At 37.8% G+C, this 17,151-nt stretch overlaps 1 protein-coding gene across 7 annotated transcripts in view; it reads left to right on the top strand.

The window, feature by feature from the left end:
* Positions 1 to 26: 26 nt before the first annotated feature.
* GFM2 (GTP dependent ribosome recycling factor mitochondrial 2) overlaps positions 27 to 17,151 on the top strand; it is a 49,054-nt gene continuing 31,929 nt past the window's right edge. For 2 of the 7 annotated variants that reach the window (XM_019929832.3, XM_019929831.3), the window contains exons 1-7: positions 27 to 172; positions 6,373 to 6,456; positions 7,677 to 7,761; positions 9,776 to 9,833; positions 10,288 to 10,385; positions 14,483 to 14,608; positions 15,398 to 15,486. In XM_019929832.3, the coding sequence (XP_019785391.1) occupies positions 6,397 to 6,456; positions 7,677 to 7,761; positions 9,776 to 9,833; positions 10,288 to 10,385; positions 14,483 to 14,608; positions 15,398 to 15,486 (516 nt within the window). In that variant the 5' untranslated portion in view covers positions 27 to 172; positions 6,373 to 6,396. The other 5 variants (XM_019929834.3, XM_033852939.2, XM_019929835.3 and 2 more) reach the window with 5 other exon arrangements.

The raw sequence follows: 17,151 nt of genomic DNA, 5'->3' as shown, positions 1-17,151 counted from the left end.
CGGCGTCGCCGGAGGCAGAGGGAAGAAAACGTAAGTTCCGCTCACGGGTAGGGCGTTCTCCGAGGTAGGGCGTCGCGAGGTGAGGCCTTTGCACTGTTGGGTGCAGCCCGCACCTCGGCTCTAACCAGCCCGGCGGGGAAAAGCCGGCCTCCGGAATGCGACCAAGTGCCAGGTGGGTACGGGGCCGTGCCGTGTGACTCCTGCGTGCCTAGGCCCACGATGGCCACTGGCGACCTTACAGGATGCTACAGCCAGGCAAGCACGAGGACTGCAGGGCCTCCCGCCCCATCACCTCGGTGTCCGCCTACGTGTGGGCCTTTCTGTCTCGCCTTTGGCGAGAGCGACTGGTCTTGGTTCCTGTCACCGTGTGTAATGTGTGCACAATTGAGAAGGATGCAGGGGAATGAAAACTAACTGTAGAGGAAAGTAAATTACTGGGCCTTAACAGCTGTTAGAAAAGAAAGACAACGTCCTGTTTTTCTGTACTAATTTCTGAAATTCCTGAGGCCTTTTGGTGCCCAGGACGGTGCCGAGTGGATTTGCATCTAGTGGTCCTCTAGTGGTAGCGAGGAAAGCTGTCGGTTTTTACATTTTAATGTACGGTCGTTGAAGTTCCCTTAATTACCCTCACGGTCTGGAACGTCATTGTTATTCGTCTCCCTAAGTCTTAGAGCTTGGATTTGAGGCATTTTTTTTTTTTAAGGCTTCATCTTCTAATGGGACTTATTTCCTTTAAAACCCGAACTAATTCTAACTAGCGTTTGTATATTTTCAAGTACAGTAAATTATGTAATCTCTCTTCCTGGGATACACTTCCCCCTGGTATTGCCTTCCTCACCTGATTCAGGTCACTGTTTTATTGAGACCTTCCATGAGCTCCTTTTTTATAGTTACTACTGCCCCAGTTCCCCTTTCCTGCTTAATTCTTCTCTGTAGCACCTGTCACCATAGGAGATGCTATGTATTTTATTTATTTTGTTTATTGTTTGTATCCACTGATTACGATAGGGACAGGATGAGGGAAGGGATTGTTGGATTGTTTTTTCTTCACTACTTTTAACCCTATTACTTAGAAGGCAGTGGTAGACACACAATAAATATATTCTTGTTGATAATTGAATTTACTTCTCATGTGGATCCTGTGATGTGATAGATGAAATGACAGACTCAGATTTGAAGTGACTTGTCAGAGATCACAGAAGACTTGGGGCTCCAGCAAGTCCTCTGACTGTAAAGCCTAGTCTGGCGTTTTCCACCACAAGTAAAGGGCCCACTTGACATTTCTGGTGTAATTAAAAGTTTATGGAGAGTTTTAAAAAGACTTTATTGATGTGTTATAATTATGACAGGCAGACAAATGCATATTGTAGATGAATGTTCCTAGTGGATTCTTTAAAACCTGAATATACCTGTATAAGCAGCACCCAAATCAAGAAATTACCTGCACCTGAGAAGCCCTCCTCGTGCCTTTTTCTAGTAACTGTCATTCCCAAGGGTACACACTATCCTGACTTCTAACAGAATGGATTCGTTTTGCCTGTTTTAAACTTGACGTAATTGGAATCATATAGTATGAACTTTTTTGTGTTGGTTTCTTTTGCTTAACATTGTGAGATTTACCCTGTTTCCTGTCAGTTTATAGAAATTTTTAATAGGTTTGTTTAAATTGTGAACTCATGTTTTTTCATTTACAACTCTCAAAGCCATAATGCCCTTTTCTCTTCTGAATCAGAAATAGAAAATAAATGTTTTAGAGGTTAAGCAATAGTCACATTTTGATTTGTGTGAAATAGACAAGGCAAAGTTATCGCTATGTGGGTTATCATTTGTTCTTTCAGCTGTGATGGTGGGATAAAAATGGCCTAAACTGATCGATGTCAGCAAAAAGGTCTCTTAAAAAATTTCTTCCTGTGTAACTGGCAGTAGCCAAGTTGGGTATCACCACTACTTTGGTACATCTACAAGTATATACTAGATACCCAGTCTTTGCATTTTGGCAGTCAGAAGCATAAAAATGTATTCCTTCGATCTGTGTGAAACTTTGACAGTATTTATTGGTATAGTTGAGAAGAATAAGCCAGGAGATGTGAGAGCTGCTTTATAAATTGCATGGTGTTAAAAAATGAAGCTTATTTGTGTTAAAGAGGAAGAACAGGTACAGTAGTAAGAGCCATGCAGAAAGTATTATGAATGAAATGTTTGTTATTGTGATATGCAGGATTGTTAAACCTAATATTTTTCTTGAGGATAGGGATCATGTGTTACTCATTTTCATGTTTCCAATAATCAACTCCTTGTGTTGCTCCAATGAATGTTAGATGAACAGGGAATTGGAAGGGGCTTTTTCAGTCCAGGTGACTTAAATTTAAGAGTATCTTTACTGAGCATTTTTTTTTAGCGAGTAAAAGTTGATTTGCCAAGCTTTTTTCTTGAATGAAGTTAAAGGCTAGAACTAATTTTTAAAATTTAGATAAGTAGCTTGTTTTAGAACTTGTGACATAAATTCTGTAGTGAAAATGAATGTTTAGATAGATAGCTTGAGATGATCTATTCAATATAAAGAGAAAAAGAGCAAAGATGACATTAGGGATTGACGTTAATCAATAATGAACATATTGGCCTAATTCATATTTGATACTTTTTTAAGAAACAGTGAATATGACACAAATCTAAATTGAAGTTTCTAATTTAGGAAAAATTACTAAGTACAGTAACAAATACCATATGAAAACACTATTTTAACTTGATGCTTTAGAATCTCTTTTCCTACATTACTTTATCATCAGCAACATCATCTTCATTTGTGCTTTTATGCTAATGTATGTTGTGATTGTACTTTAGTGTACCGTGATTCCTGTTTTTGTGTATTAAGCCTTACAGGCGTGATAGTCTACTGATTTTTAAAAAAAAAAAAAAGTCCATGGATTCTTTTGTTTATTGGTTGTGAACTTGTTGATAATGTAGAATGGGTATTTACCTGTTTTTTCTCATTACTTGCCGTTTTTATACCATCAGGTGTCACAGTTTTTGGTGAGTACTTACGTTACCAAACCAGGCTTGAGTCCACTTGCCTGAGAGCAATAAAGCCAGTCTACTGACACCGGGTTGTGGTGAAGGAAACTGCAGCACTTATTGCAGGGCACTAAGCAAGGAGTCTAGGTAGCTAGTGCTTAAAAGACCCAAACTCCCCAGAGGCTTTCAGGGAAAGGTTTTAAAGATAGGGAGAGGGAGGGGGATTGTGGGGTGTGTGATCATCTCATGGACACTCTTCTGACTGGTTGGTGGTGAGATAGTCGGGAGTCAACATCATCAACCTTTTGGTTCCAACAGTTCTGGGGTCTACATGCTTGTGGGCAGCATATAGTTAACTTCTTCCGCCTGGTGGGGGTTTCAGTATCTGCAAAATAACTCAAAGGACATGGCTCAGAATATTATCTGTAGCCCTTTAGGAGGAACTAAAAGGTCCTTGACTTTGTTTAATGGCTAAACTATTATTATTTTGTCTTGTTTGACTGTTTTATTTCTGCACTTTCTCACTTCTCTTATTAAATTTATTCTTTGGAACTTGGGGAAGCCCTAGGAGGCTAAAGTTTTTCTACAGACAAGGGGCAGACAGAGGACTTGGGAGAGGAGTCTGTTCTGGGAAGGGCCCATAGGGCCCTGCTTTGTTACACTTATGTGTTGTCCAAGGCCTAAGGAGGTCTGGGCCTTGTAGAATAACTCACTTGATAGTACCAGTAGGAAACCATTTTTGTTGAAAATCATTGAGCCATGCGGAAGAAGAAAATCAGTGGCAGGCCCTAAATGACTTTATAGGTCAAAAAAATGTTTGAGGAATTGTGCTAGGCTGCTGGTAGAAAATCCCACCTTTTGGGCAGCTCCCAGTAGTGGAGATAACGTGGAAATACCATATTTGTCATGAGTAAATATAAGTTCCAAGTGTTATGAAAACACAGACAAGGTAGCATTAAAACTTTGTAGGAGATTAAGAAAGGCTTCCAAGTTGGGGCTTGAATACTGAATAGAAATTTGCCAGGTGTGTGACTTTGGGAATTTGAGGACTGCTTTCAGACAGTGGCACCATTACATGCAAAGGTGTTAGAGCGCAGTGTTTTAGAGGAATTTTGGCTAGAGCCCCTGGAATAGAGTAGGGAGTAGGCGAGTACAAGGCTGTGAAGGTAGTTAGGGACAGAATTTGTTGTATTAAGAACCTTTACAGGTTTTTAAGTAGGGAATTGACAAGATGAGGTTGTTTACTTCAAAGGTATGTGTCAAGAATGGATTCAAGAAGTGTTTCCCACTTAAGTGATCCGAGTACTACTTTTTTAAGACTGACAACTGAATTACCTGTGCTATTAATTACTTAATATTTTTCCTTAAATTCACACTTTTATGTAGATAATTTCATCATAAGCAACACTACAAGATCACAGATTTTGTTGGCTATTGTTTCTAACATTTGTTCAGTTTTTTTGTTTTTTTACTTATAACGTAAAATAATCATGGGCAGTCACTTCAAGAAACAGTGCTGGAATAAGTTTAAAAAATTTTTGGTCTATAGGAACCCTTCACACTTAAAAATGAGTCCAAATGAACAGTTTTGTTTGTATGGGTTGTAATTTATATTCAAATACCAGAAATGAAAACAAATCTTTAAAATGTTTTAATAATTCATTAAAAATAATAAACCATTAAATATTAATGTAATTAATATACTTTTATGAAAAATATATTTTCAAAAACAAAAATGATTTTGTTTGAAGAGTGTTTTATATTGCTTTACAGTTTTGCAAGTCTTTTTAATGCCTGGCTTAACAGAAAACAGTTTACATCTGCTTCTGTATTTATTATGTTACTGTATATATATTTGTAAAATGTTTGGTTGAAGTGTCTGAAGAAAATCTAGCAGCATACATATATGTGGTGGGGAAAAGGAGGAGTATTTTAATAGTCTTTTCAGAAAATTGTGGACCGTCTTAGATGTTATACCAGGTTTTGACAAGTGATGGTTTCTTAAAGGTTAGTTGCAATGTGGGATCAAACCATATTAGTGAGCTTTTGTAGAATCCATTGTTCTGTTTTAGAATGGATCTAACATGCATGATTTTGCAAACATTTTGAACTTTGGCATTGGAAATGAAGAAGGGGGAATAGATTCAAGATATATTTAGGAAATAAAAGGACTTGGTAACTTCCTAAATAAGGGTAGTGAATGTTTCTGTCTTAAGATACAGAAAGGAGCAGATTTAGGAGGAATAATGAGTTTTGACATGCCTTCTTACATAACATGGTGCACAGTGGTTTAACCTTTTCTGTTGTTGCCCACCTTCCTCAGTCTCATATACTTCCATGCATTTCTCATAGCTTTGACAGTGTACTTGATGCATCGTGAATATTTAGTAAATGTTTTTAAACTAAAGATGCTTAGTTTCCGTGATCATAGAAGAAGAGGATTTACTTCTGTATATTTTTTACATGGTAGAAATACATATTTACATATTTATGGTAAATCAATATACAAATATGGTAAATCAATATATTAGGAAAATCAATATACAAATAAACCAAAAACTTATACTATCAGTGAGAAATTACCAAGTTAACATGTAGATGCTTACCTTTCTATACTTAATTCTGTTTTTTATTTTTACATAAAAGTGCTTTTTGGTTGGTATGATATATTTTTGTAATTTCAGTATATCTTTTCCTACAGTATCTTCATATCTTTCTTTTTTTTTTTTTTTAAGTTTTTTTGATGTGGGCCTTTTTTTTGGGGGGGGGGGTGGTACGTGGGCCTCTCACTGTTGTGGCCTTTCCCGTTGCGGAGCACAGGCTCAGCGGCCATGGCTCGCGGGCCTAGCTGCTCCGCGGCATGTGGGATCTTCCCAGACCAGGGCACGAACCTGTGTCCCCTGCATCGACAGGTGGACTCTCAACCACTGCGCCACCAGGGAAGCCCTGATGTGGACCATTTTTAAAGTCTTTATTGAATTTGTTAAGATGTTGCTTCTGTTTTATGTTTTGGTTTTTTGGCCTCGAGGCATGTGGGATCTTAGCTCCCCAACCAGGGATCGAACCTGCACCCCCTGCATTGGAAGGCGAAGTCTTAACCACTGGACCGCCAGGGAGGTCCCTCTTCATATCTTTCTTGAAGAGTTAAAGGATGTTGAAAACATAAGGGACCATATTCTCATGTTTAGTTTGAGCTTTCATTTTCTGAATTGCACATTTTCTTTTTGATAGCTACAAATATTATTCCTACTTTTTAAAAGTAATACATTTTTACCTAATATATTACATTTGCCTTACTTACATATGTCTTACATATAATACATAAATTTAGTTTTGTAATTTTGTATATTTCTTTTTCAGAGAATAACAGCTTAGAGGTCCAAGATGTCCAATCTGAGGATATTTGCAGTGAATCATAAGAAAATATCCAGCTTGCACATTAACGTAAGTTTTTCTTGTAAAATTAAATGTACTTCAACAGCTTCAGTTACTTGACTTCCCCAAAGGTCTAGTGTATCTCATATACTAGTATATCAACAGTTTCTTAACAGGGGGTATGGGGGAACCTGTAATCAACAAGAAGTATGCCTTATCATTAGTCTATAAATTCATTTTGCTACTTTAAAATCACCTGTGCAGCATTTTGAGACTATCTGTGTTCCATTTTTGAGGTCGTTAGCAGCCCAAGGAGTTGCACAGTTTTTCTTCAGTGTTTTCATTTCTGATGCTTTCAGACTGTACACCCTGTGATAGGTGATGCTGTCTTACCCTGGCCATTATGAAGTAGAAATTTAAATAGTTTGAGTCTCTTCTCTACTCTTAATATACTTGCTTAGAATAATAGTGTTTTATTGCCAGAAACTTGGTAACTAATGTAGAAATAATACAGAAGGCACAGGTATGCATTCTGTGACATCATGAAAGGCAGATTGTGGCAGCCCAAAATCACTACATACACTAACTACAATTCCAAATATATTGACAGCCATTAAATGTGTATTTAGTGGTCCAGGAATAAATCGATGGAGAACATTCAACCTCTATGTGGGAATATTAGGAGAAGATACCTGGGGAGCTTTTAAAAATGCTGTAGTTCCTCCAACTTCCCTTCCTTTTTAAAAGCTCTCCAGGTGATTCTAATATGTAGCCGCTGTTATAAATCTAGGTGAAAACACCTAATGGTTTCAGAGTTCATGACTCGCACCAGCTCTTAATAGGCTTAAAGGAGAACCAAGGGGTATCCAGGGTTAGCAACCTTATTTAACCTTTCTGGCTCTCTGGAAACTTTAGGGTCATTCTCAAACGGCAGCTATCAGAATCACCTGGAGGGCTTGTTAAAACATATTGTTGGACGCTATCCCTAGAGTTTCTGATTCTCTTCTCTGGAGTGGGTCCTGAGAATTTGTCTTTCAAATAAGATCCCTGTGATGCTAATGCTGCATGTCTAGGAGAGCCATCATCTAAGGTCAGCTCAAAAGAGCAAGCAGTACTAATTTTAATCCTTATTTTTTATTGTAATGTAATTTTGTGTTGTCACTTTTTAAAAGAATTGGAGTTAATAAATTGAGACTACTATATGGAGATTCAAAGCATAATTATGATGTTAAAACTACAGTAGTGAGTTATGCTAAAATAAAATTAACGTTTCTTTTTCTCCTCGCTAGAATATGTGTTCCTCAAAAATAAGGGCAAGTCTAAAAAGATTAAGGCTACATGTGCTTCTTGGAAGAAATTACAGTTCCCTACCAGGTACAAATGTTAGGTTCTTCTCATTTTACTTAAACTGCTTGCTTGCTTTCTCCCTTTTCTCTCTGTCTCTCTCTCTCTCATTTGCAATCTTCTCCCTTATTAGGGGTCTCCAACCATTTTGAAAACAGTGGCTCCCTTTTACTTCTTGGCTCTTTCCTTGAGATTATTAGGAGTTGGAGTATTCTGATAGATGCTAGGAGGTAGTACCAGTAGACTTGTGTTCCTCATCTGCTGTCCATCCTCATGAGCTGAGCAAAGGGAAGGGTCGGCTCAGAGGTTTAGCAGTGAGTCTACTTGTAGAGTGCTCTTGCTGTAAAATGTTGATTTTCCTAGTTCATTTCTGGTTTTTATACAGAAGTATTTTCTGTTAATAGAGGTTTAACAGGATAATTTATTTTGAGGGTTCTTAAGAGTAGTTTGGTTTAATATTTATCTGGAATAGATTAGGTTAGGTAATATGGCTATTAAAAGCCTGAAGGCTGAGGAACTGGCTGCAGTTGCCCCTTGAACACAGATTTGAGCTTCGATATAAGTTCAACCATGTAAGAGTCCACTTATATGCAGAATTTTTTCACTAAATGGGTACTGCAGTACTACATGATCCACGGTTGGTTGAATCTGCCCATGCAGAACTGAGGATACAGAGGAACGATGTGTGCACAGGGCAGGCTGTGAAGTTATACTTGGATTTTTGACTGCACAGCGGTTGGCCCTTCTAACCTTCAGGTTGTTCAAAGGTCATTTGTACTGTAATTCTGAATGTGCTTCTTGTGTTTGAAGTAAGCAAGCATGTGGGAGACTTAGTGAAACTACCGTTGACCCTTGAACAATGAGGGGGTTACAGGTGCTGACCCCTCAAACAGTTGAAAATCACATATAACTGTAGTCAGCCCACCGCATCTGCAGTTCCGTGTGCAGATTCAACCAGCTGCAAATCGTGTGCTGTAGCATGCATGTATTGAAAAAGATCCTTGGATAAGTGGGCCCACACACTTCAAACCTGTGTTGTTCAGGGGTCACCTGTAGCTTCATTCTGTAGCTGTTCTCATTACCATCTTTGTCATGTGAGAATAATGGAGTAAAAATACCAGTTGGCTGTGTGACTTGTTAAAGGCATGTGAATTTACTGTTCTGCATTATTGGTGTATATCTGGGTTTCTATATTTTGCCCGTACAAATTTATCTATAGCAGTACAGATTATCTTTCAGTCTTCAAACTGCTATCAGGTTTTCAAAATGTAATAGAAGTCATCATAATTTATTATAGAAGTTTGGGAGAACTGGTTTAAATAGCAGGAAGGTATAAATTAAATTTATAAATGTAACTTCATTGTTTCTTTAGTATTAATAGAATAAATGGTAAGCATGGAGTAAGTCATTATGGACTTTTTTTCCTCAGAAATACTGTTAGTTTTTACAAGTTGGCCCTTTACAAGTATTAGATTATTATAGCTTCTATTCAGTGTTACCTCCCAGGCTATCTTTATAGGTATCATGTCCTTGGAATTGCTGAGGGAAGGTAGGTTTCAAGCTGTACAAAAACTCATTATTAGCTGATATGAGTATCACTCTTTGCTCTTCAAGCCTTGACAATGTAGGTTTACAGGACTGTGCTTATTTTTTTTTTTTTTTGGTTCAAGATCTACTAGTGTCTGAAGATTATTGTTATGAACATTCTACTTTTGAAATTCTATTTATTATAGAATTCTATTATAGAATTGTAGCAGGTGGCAGAGATTGGGGTAAATCTATATTTTTCTAAGGATATAATCTAGAAATTGATGTTTAAAAACTTTATCTTGTTTTATTGTCATCCACAGGTTTTTTTTAGAGATTGCAAGAAAATAAATTTTAGGTAAATGAGTGTTATATTTAGCTTGAATTTTACTTTAATTGGATTTACTTTAATAGTAATTTTACTATTTGCTTAAAATTCTTTTAATTTCTTTCATTTATAAATTAAAGGAAATTTTCTTTAAATTTAACAGTTGGGTTTTAACACTCTTTCCATTAGGTTTAATAGGAAATGATATCAAGTCCCTTCATTCCATCATCAATCCTCCTATTGCTAAGTAAGTACTGTCATTGATATTGTCTTTTCCATAGGCTGCCAGGAAGAGTTACAGGTTTTTCACATAGGCTTTATTCAGCATTTAGTGAATGCTCTAATTTCTGTAACTTCCTGCCCTAGCTAATTAACTATAAATAGATATTGGTATGTATCTTAAAAGCTATTTTCTTGTCTCAGTTCGATGCTAAAAATTTTTAATGTAGCAACAGCACACTTTTCATAGAAATTAATATAAGGTAGTCACAAAATTGTAGTTAGCTCTTTTGTTACTTAGCTGTTTTGTCAGAGTAATGTGATAGTGATATGTTTTCCATTTTTCTAGTTTTTACACCATTATATAAATTGTTGAAATACCAACCAGCTTTGAAATTTGTGCAGCATATTTTGGTTTTACAATTTTAGTAATGTCCACCTTATAATACATGTCTTTTTTTAATTTTTCCCCTTTTAAACAGAATCCGTAATATTGGAATTATGGCTCATATCGATGCAGGAAAAACTACCACCACAGAAAGAATATTGTATTATTCTGGATACACAAGATCACTGGGAGGTTAGAATGGATTCCTCCTCTCACCCTGCCCCCCCCATTAGAAAAAAACATCAATGGAAAATATTTTGATTAAGAAGTCGACCTAGAGACCTTGAGTATGGCATGGAGGCACTGCTGTCTAAACCACAGCATAAAGTTAAGGTAGTTACAGTACTCCAAAGGGTCTTTTTAGGTTCAATTAAACAATCAGACTCACAAGACTATCTTGGGCTATAGTTGGCACTGGTCTACTCAGAAGGCTGTGAGACAGGAAACATAGCTTGCCAGCAATAGATGTTTCTTTCTATAGAAGTTCTTATAGCAGTCCACATAGCTGTGTGGGAACTGTCTTCTTTGGCCACCCAAAAGCGATAGCTTAGTTGCAAGGTAACAAGATTCACAGGAGCCACCCTAGCTTAGAAGACTCATGCCCCGTAGGAACGAGCATCTCTTGTTACAGCTCCGTGGGTCATCTTCCTGGTTTCCCACAAGGGGCATGCCATACCCCACTCAGGGAAGCCTAAAGCTATGTATCTTCAGCAGGTATTTATAATTCATTATTTATTCTTCCCAGGTCAGATGTAGTTTACCAATTGGAAATTATTTTTTCCATAAGTGTGTTGCCTAGCAATGCAGTTGGCATACTTGTTTTCTGGGCTCTAGGAGAAGAGAGCCAGAAAGTTAACCAGAGGTCAAATTCCCATGCAGAACAAGAAAGGATTTCATTAATCCTTAACCCCCAGTAGTAGTATAATTTACCTAAGTTTTGAATTTACTTTTTTATTATAGTATGTCAAAAAGTGTGGTTCTTTTTTTTAAAAATTTTATTTATTTGGTTGTGCTGGGTCTTAGTTGCGGTAGACGAGCTCCTTAGTTGAAGCTTGAGGGCTCCTTAGTTGCGGCTCACCGGCTCCTTTAGTTGTGGCATGCAAACTCTTAGTTGCAGCATGCATGTGGGATCTAGTTCCCTGACCAGGGTTTGAACCCGGGCCCCCTGCATTGGGAGCATGGAGTCTTAACCACTGCACCACCAGGGAAGTCCCAAAACTGTGGTTCTTGACCAGGCATGCACATTTAATGCCCATGTATCTTTTAAAGATTTTGTTTTGTTTTGTTTTGTTTTTAAATAACAGTGCCCTAGCTCCACTCTGAAAATTAAGATTCAACATGTCTGGGTATGGCCTGGATGTCTGTATTTTTGCATCACGTATTTTGAAACTTGTATTTGATTCACACACACTTATGATTGTTATATTTCTCTGATGAATCAACCCTTTTATCATTATGAAGTGCCTTTCTTTATCTCTGGTGAAACAGTTTGTTTTGAAATGTGACATGGAGGTCATCAGGTCCAGAATACCAGAAGTGGAAATTAATGTCTTTTTCAAACGCTCCACAGTGATTTTGAAATGTGCTCTATTGAGACCTATTTCTCTAGACCCTTGGAATTGGCTGAGACTTAATGTTTATAGAGGAGAAAACCACTCACGATTAGAATCTTCATGATGATAGGTTCCTAAATGTATAAGCACATGAATTTCTCATAGAATTTATTGCTGTGTAAATGGGGAAATAACAGACAGCAAAACACTGAACATTGTTAGGCTTCCTCTTTTGTATCACGAGTCTGATTAGAATCCTTCCCTCATATTCCCTGAGTGTATCCTTTTTATTTTTTTATTTTATTTTTATTTTTTGAGGTACGCGGGCCTCTCACTGTTGTGGCCTCTCCCGCTGCAGAGCACAGGCTCCGGACGCGCAGGCCCAGCGGCCATGGCTCACGGGCCCAGCCCCTCCGCGGCATGTGGGATCTTCCCGGACTGGGGCACGAACCTGCGTCCCCTGCATCGGCAGGCGGACTGTCAACCACTGCACCACCAGGGAAGCCCCCCGAGTGTATCCTTGAGTCGAGGGTCCAGATGAGGTGGACGCAGGCAATTTTCAAGTAAACAGTTATTTTTTAATTGTGGTAAAAAAACACATAACATAAAATTTACCATTTTAACCATTTCTAAGTGTACAGTTCAATAGTGTTGAGTATATTCACATTGTTTGCAACTATTCTACAGAACTTTTTCATCTTGCAAAGCCCAAACTATATGCCCATCGAACAACAACTCCCCATTGCCCCCTCTGCCCAGCCCCTGGAAACCACCCTTATACTTTCTTTTTCTATGAATCTGACTACTCTAGGAATATATATATATATATATATATATATATATATATATATATATATATATATATATATATTAGATACATATATATACGCACATGTACACACACACATAAACTAGATATGTTTTGAAGTTCTTTTCTGGTTCAGGCCAGAGGCCTAGAAACTATCCAAATTGTGGCAGAATTTGTTGATCCAAGGTTGATTTTATTAGCCATATGTGTCATCATAAAGAAATAATAGGAGGACTTCTATTAGAAGTCTGTGCACCACAACAAAGAGTAGCCCCCGCTCACCGCAACTAGAGAAAGCCCACGCGCAGCTACGAAGACCCAACACAGCCAAAAAATAAATAAATAATTTATATTTTTAAAAAATAATAGGAAATAAAGATCTTTATCTTTGTGCAAATTTTTATTTTTTGAGTGTCTTAGAAACTTACTGCCTTATTTAGAACCTCTGGTTAGTTATTTGGTCTTTGTCTTCTTTTTTTTTTTTTTGGTGGTACGTGGGCCTCTCACTGTTGTGGCCTCTCCCGTTGCGGAGCGCAGGCTCAGCGGCCATGGCTCACAGGCCCAGCCGCTCCGCGGCATGTGGGGTCTTCCCGGACCGGGGCACGAACCCGTGTCCCCTGCATCGGCAGGCGGACCCTCAACCACTGCGCCACCAGTGAAGCCCCGGTCTTTGTCTTCTTAATGATGTTTGTTTTCTCGGTTAGTTATATTGTGAATAACTGGCAATACTGCTACAATTCTTTAACACTGATATTTGGAGTTGCTAACAGATACATTTTTCTTGCTGTTTTCCCCTCTGTTGGTGCATTTGTGTGTGTATGTATATTTATACACACGTATACACACACAAAAATGATATGGAGTAACTAGCTAGCATTTTAGAGGTTTAATGCTGACATAAGCAGTGGTAGTATAAGGCCATGATAACTTGAATTTTGATTGGTAAAGATCAGCTCTTTGTCATTTCTTTTACTGAATAAGAGTAAGAGTAAAATGCATAATCCAAGAATTTTACTGCAGAGTAATTTTTTTTTTTTTTTTGCGGTACACGGGCCTCTCACTGTGTGGCCTCTCCCGTTGCGGAGCACAGGCTCCGGAAACACAGGCTCAGCGGCCATGGCTCACGGGCCCAGCCGCTCCGTGGCATGTGGGATCTTCCCAGACCGGGGCATGAACCCGTGTCCCCTGCATCGGCAGGCGGACTCTCAACCACTGCGCCACCAGGGAAGCCCTGCAGAGTAATTTGAGTGACCTTTTTGGTAGTCAGGATAAATTTTATCCATGACTTTATACTACAGAAGACTTTATGTTTGTATAAATAAATCCTAAAAGGAGAGTTAAGTAATGAGAAAGGTTTGTAAGAGATGATTTAACTTTGGAGGAATTTTGTCTTTACCTTATTCCATGTAGCTACCATTTACTGAGCTAGGTACTCTATATATATAGTCTCATTTCATTCTTATAACAGTCCAGCAAGGTTGGCTTTATTAGCCATATTTTAAAAACTAGGTTAAGTAACTTGCTCAAGATTGTAGAGAAGTGATAAAGTTGGGATTTAAATTTGGTCTGTCTGCTCTTAGGGCATTACTCTGCCTCCTGTCAAGGGATCAGGTGTGAGGAACGTCAGATAAGGACGGGATAATGAAAGTTAAACTAGAAAAAAAATGGAAGAAGTATATGGTTCAGTAAAATTAAAATATTAGAAGATTTTAATCTTAGTTATTACAGAAAGATTATTTTTATGGAAAAATTACTCATCTGCTGAAAAATCTTTTTCTAGAATGACGATTTATTTAGAGAATGATTAAGGGCTCTAAATATTAAACCAAATATTTATGAACAGTTTTTCTGAAACTATGTCAGGTAGATATCAAAGACCTATAAAATATACTTTTAAGCCTAACTATGTCATTTTTTTTCCTGGTTAGATGTTGATGATGGAGACACGGTGACAGATTTCATGGCTCAAGAGCGAGAACGAGGCATAACTATTCAGTCAGCTGCTGTTACATTCGATTGGAAGGGGTATAGAATCAATCTAATTGATACACCAGGTATAGTGCTGTTTCAGCAATGCAGAGGTGCTGCATTATTTTGAGGCTTTTCTGTTTGTGTATGTGTGGGGTTTTTTTAATTGTGGTAAAAAAATATATATAATAAAATTTACTGTCTTAACCATTTTTAAGTGTACAGTTCAGTAGTGTTAAGTATGTTCGCATTATTGTGAAATAGATCTCCAGAACTTTTTCATTTTGTTGAACTGAAACTCTATACCCATAAAATGACTTTTCTTCTTTGTCCTCTCCCCTGAATCCTGATAACCACCATTCTACTTTGTAGATCTATGAGATTGACTTCTTTAGATACCTCTTATAAGTAGAATCGTACTCTATTTGTCCTTTTGTGACTGCCTTATTTCACTTAGCAAAATTTTTCAGGATTCATCCATGTTGTAGCCTGTGACAGGATTTCCTTCCTTTTTAAGGTTGCATAGTATTCCATTGCCCATAAGTAACACATTTTGTATATATACAAAATTTTATACAGACACACACACTCACATACTCACACAAATCATGCACACACACACTCACACCACACACACACACACACACCACCCCCCCCCCCCCCCCCATTCATCCATTGATGGGTATTTGGGTTGCTTCTGCCTCTTGGCTATTGTGAATAGTGCTGTTCTGAACATGGGGGCGTAAATATCTCTTCGAGATTATCCTTTCAATTATTCTGGGTATGTACCCAAACTGGGATTGCTGGATCACGTGGTGGTGGTGGTGGTGATGGTTTAAAGATTTTAGGTGTTACATTTCTCATCCTTTTCTTAGGTCATGTGGACTTTACCTTGGAAGTTGAGCGCTGCCTAAGAGTGTTAGATGGTGCAGTGGCTGTGTTTGATGCCTCTGCTGGTGTAGAGGTAAAAAATATTGTCAAAGTAAAGTGAAGATAGAACAGCATGATTTTTTAAAAAAGTAGAATGCATCAGATTGATTTAACTATAACCCTTTATTTGGTAAGCTCATATAAATCCAATTATGGTTAAAGGAATTTGGAATTGAATATTGAGATATGATCTATATATGATCTCATATAATATACTTCATAGTAAAAGGGAAAGTAAAGTTTGCTTTTCTGTAGGAAATATGAAAGTTTTGAGAACTGTGAAGAGGCTGAGATTCTTACTTTAAAGCTAACAAGTTCGTCTGCCATAGTTTTATGGATTCTGGCAGAAGACACAAGATTTCTGAGTCAGGGATGAAGGACTTTATTAATCTCCAAAATAGCAATATCCAGAGTATCAGCATTTCCTTGTGTTGGTTCCTCAAGCCCTAATTCCCATAGGGTGACAAAGGGAAGTCAGGTGACAGCTGCAGTGGAACCCTGTGCTTAGAGAATGCAAGTATTTTATAATGGGCAGTAAAAGTGCCTGCTCTTTGCTCTGAAGGAATACATTATCTTCCAGGGTTGTAAGCCAACCTACCTTTTGCTCTGAAGGGAAATACAATATCTTTCTAAACTGTTCGCTATACAAACATTTTTGAAAAGATAGTCCAGAATAAAGGCAGTCAGTCAGTGCCTCTCCTGACAAAACATGCAGAAATGTGAGCGACCCATGAAGGATTTTCTCCCAAAACTTAATATATAACTCCGTGAATAAATCCTGAAAGTGGGTTTATAATAAAATTGCTACTGGGGTCAGTTATGCTCTCTTTAGCTGGTACTCCATTTGTTTTATAATCTCAAGATTGGCTTTATCTAGAATATAGAACCCACATTAGTTCTTCTAATCTTAAAATTACTAAAAGCGATACCTTAATTAAGGGATCAAAATCAATATCCCCCAAAATGGGACAGATTGACACCATGGGCCTCCTGATATGATGCACTAAGAAGGATACAACATTACCTATGTTGTATTCCTGGCAAAAATGTTTGGCCCAAATCATGAGAAAACAAACAAATCTAAATTGAAAGACATTCTGCAAAACAACTGGCCAAGACTTTTCAGAAATTCAAAAAAAAAATGTTTTAACATAAGGAAAATGAACAATTGGGGTTGGGGGGAAGCTGTGGAATTGTTCTAGATTAAAGGATTCTAAAGAGACAAGAAAGCTAAACGTAATATATCCTTTTTGGCTGAATCCTGGATCAAAAAGAAAAAGTTACAAAGCACATCACTGGGAAAATCAGAAATTTGAATATGTAATATATATATATTAAAGTATTGTGTCAACTTAAATTTTCCTGAATGTGGTCTTTGAAATTGATTATGTAGGAAAATGTCCTTATTCTTAGGAAATGCATGCTGAAGTATTTAGAATTAAAGTCTCATGGTGTCTACAACTTGCTCTCATGGTTCAGCTCCCATCCACCCACACATACACACATGGTGTTAGTTTGGGTACTTTGATCAGTAGATGCCAAGATGGGATTAGATGTATAGGAGATTCATCAGGGAGGAAGTACCTGCGAAGAATAAGGGAGAAAAGAGGGAAGTGGGAGAGGGCGTTCAGACCACAGGGCAGGCTGACACCTTTGAAGGAGAGGGGGAAGGATGGGGGATTAGGCAGGAAGAGTCTCA

This window comes from Tursiops truncatus, chromosome 3 (genome assembly GCF_011762595.2).
Source record: "Tursiops truncatus isolate mTurTru1 chromosome 3, mTurTru1.mat.Y, whole genome shotgun sequence".
NCBI classification, from domain to species: Eukaryota; Metazoa; Chordata; class Mammalia; order Artiodactyla; family Delphinidae; genus Tursiops; species Tursiops truncatus.
This window is presented reverse-complemented; position numbering and strand designations above follow the sequence as displayed.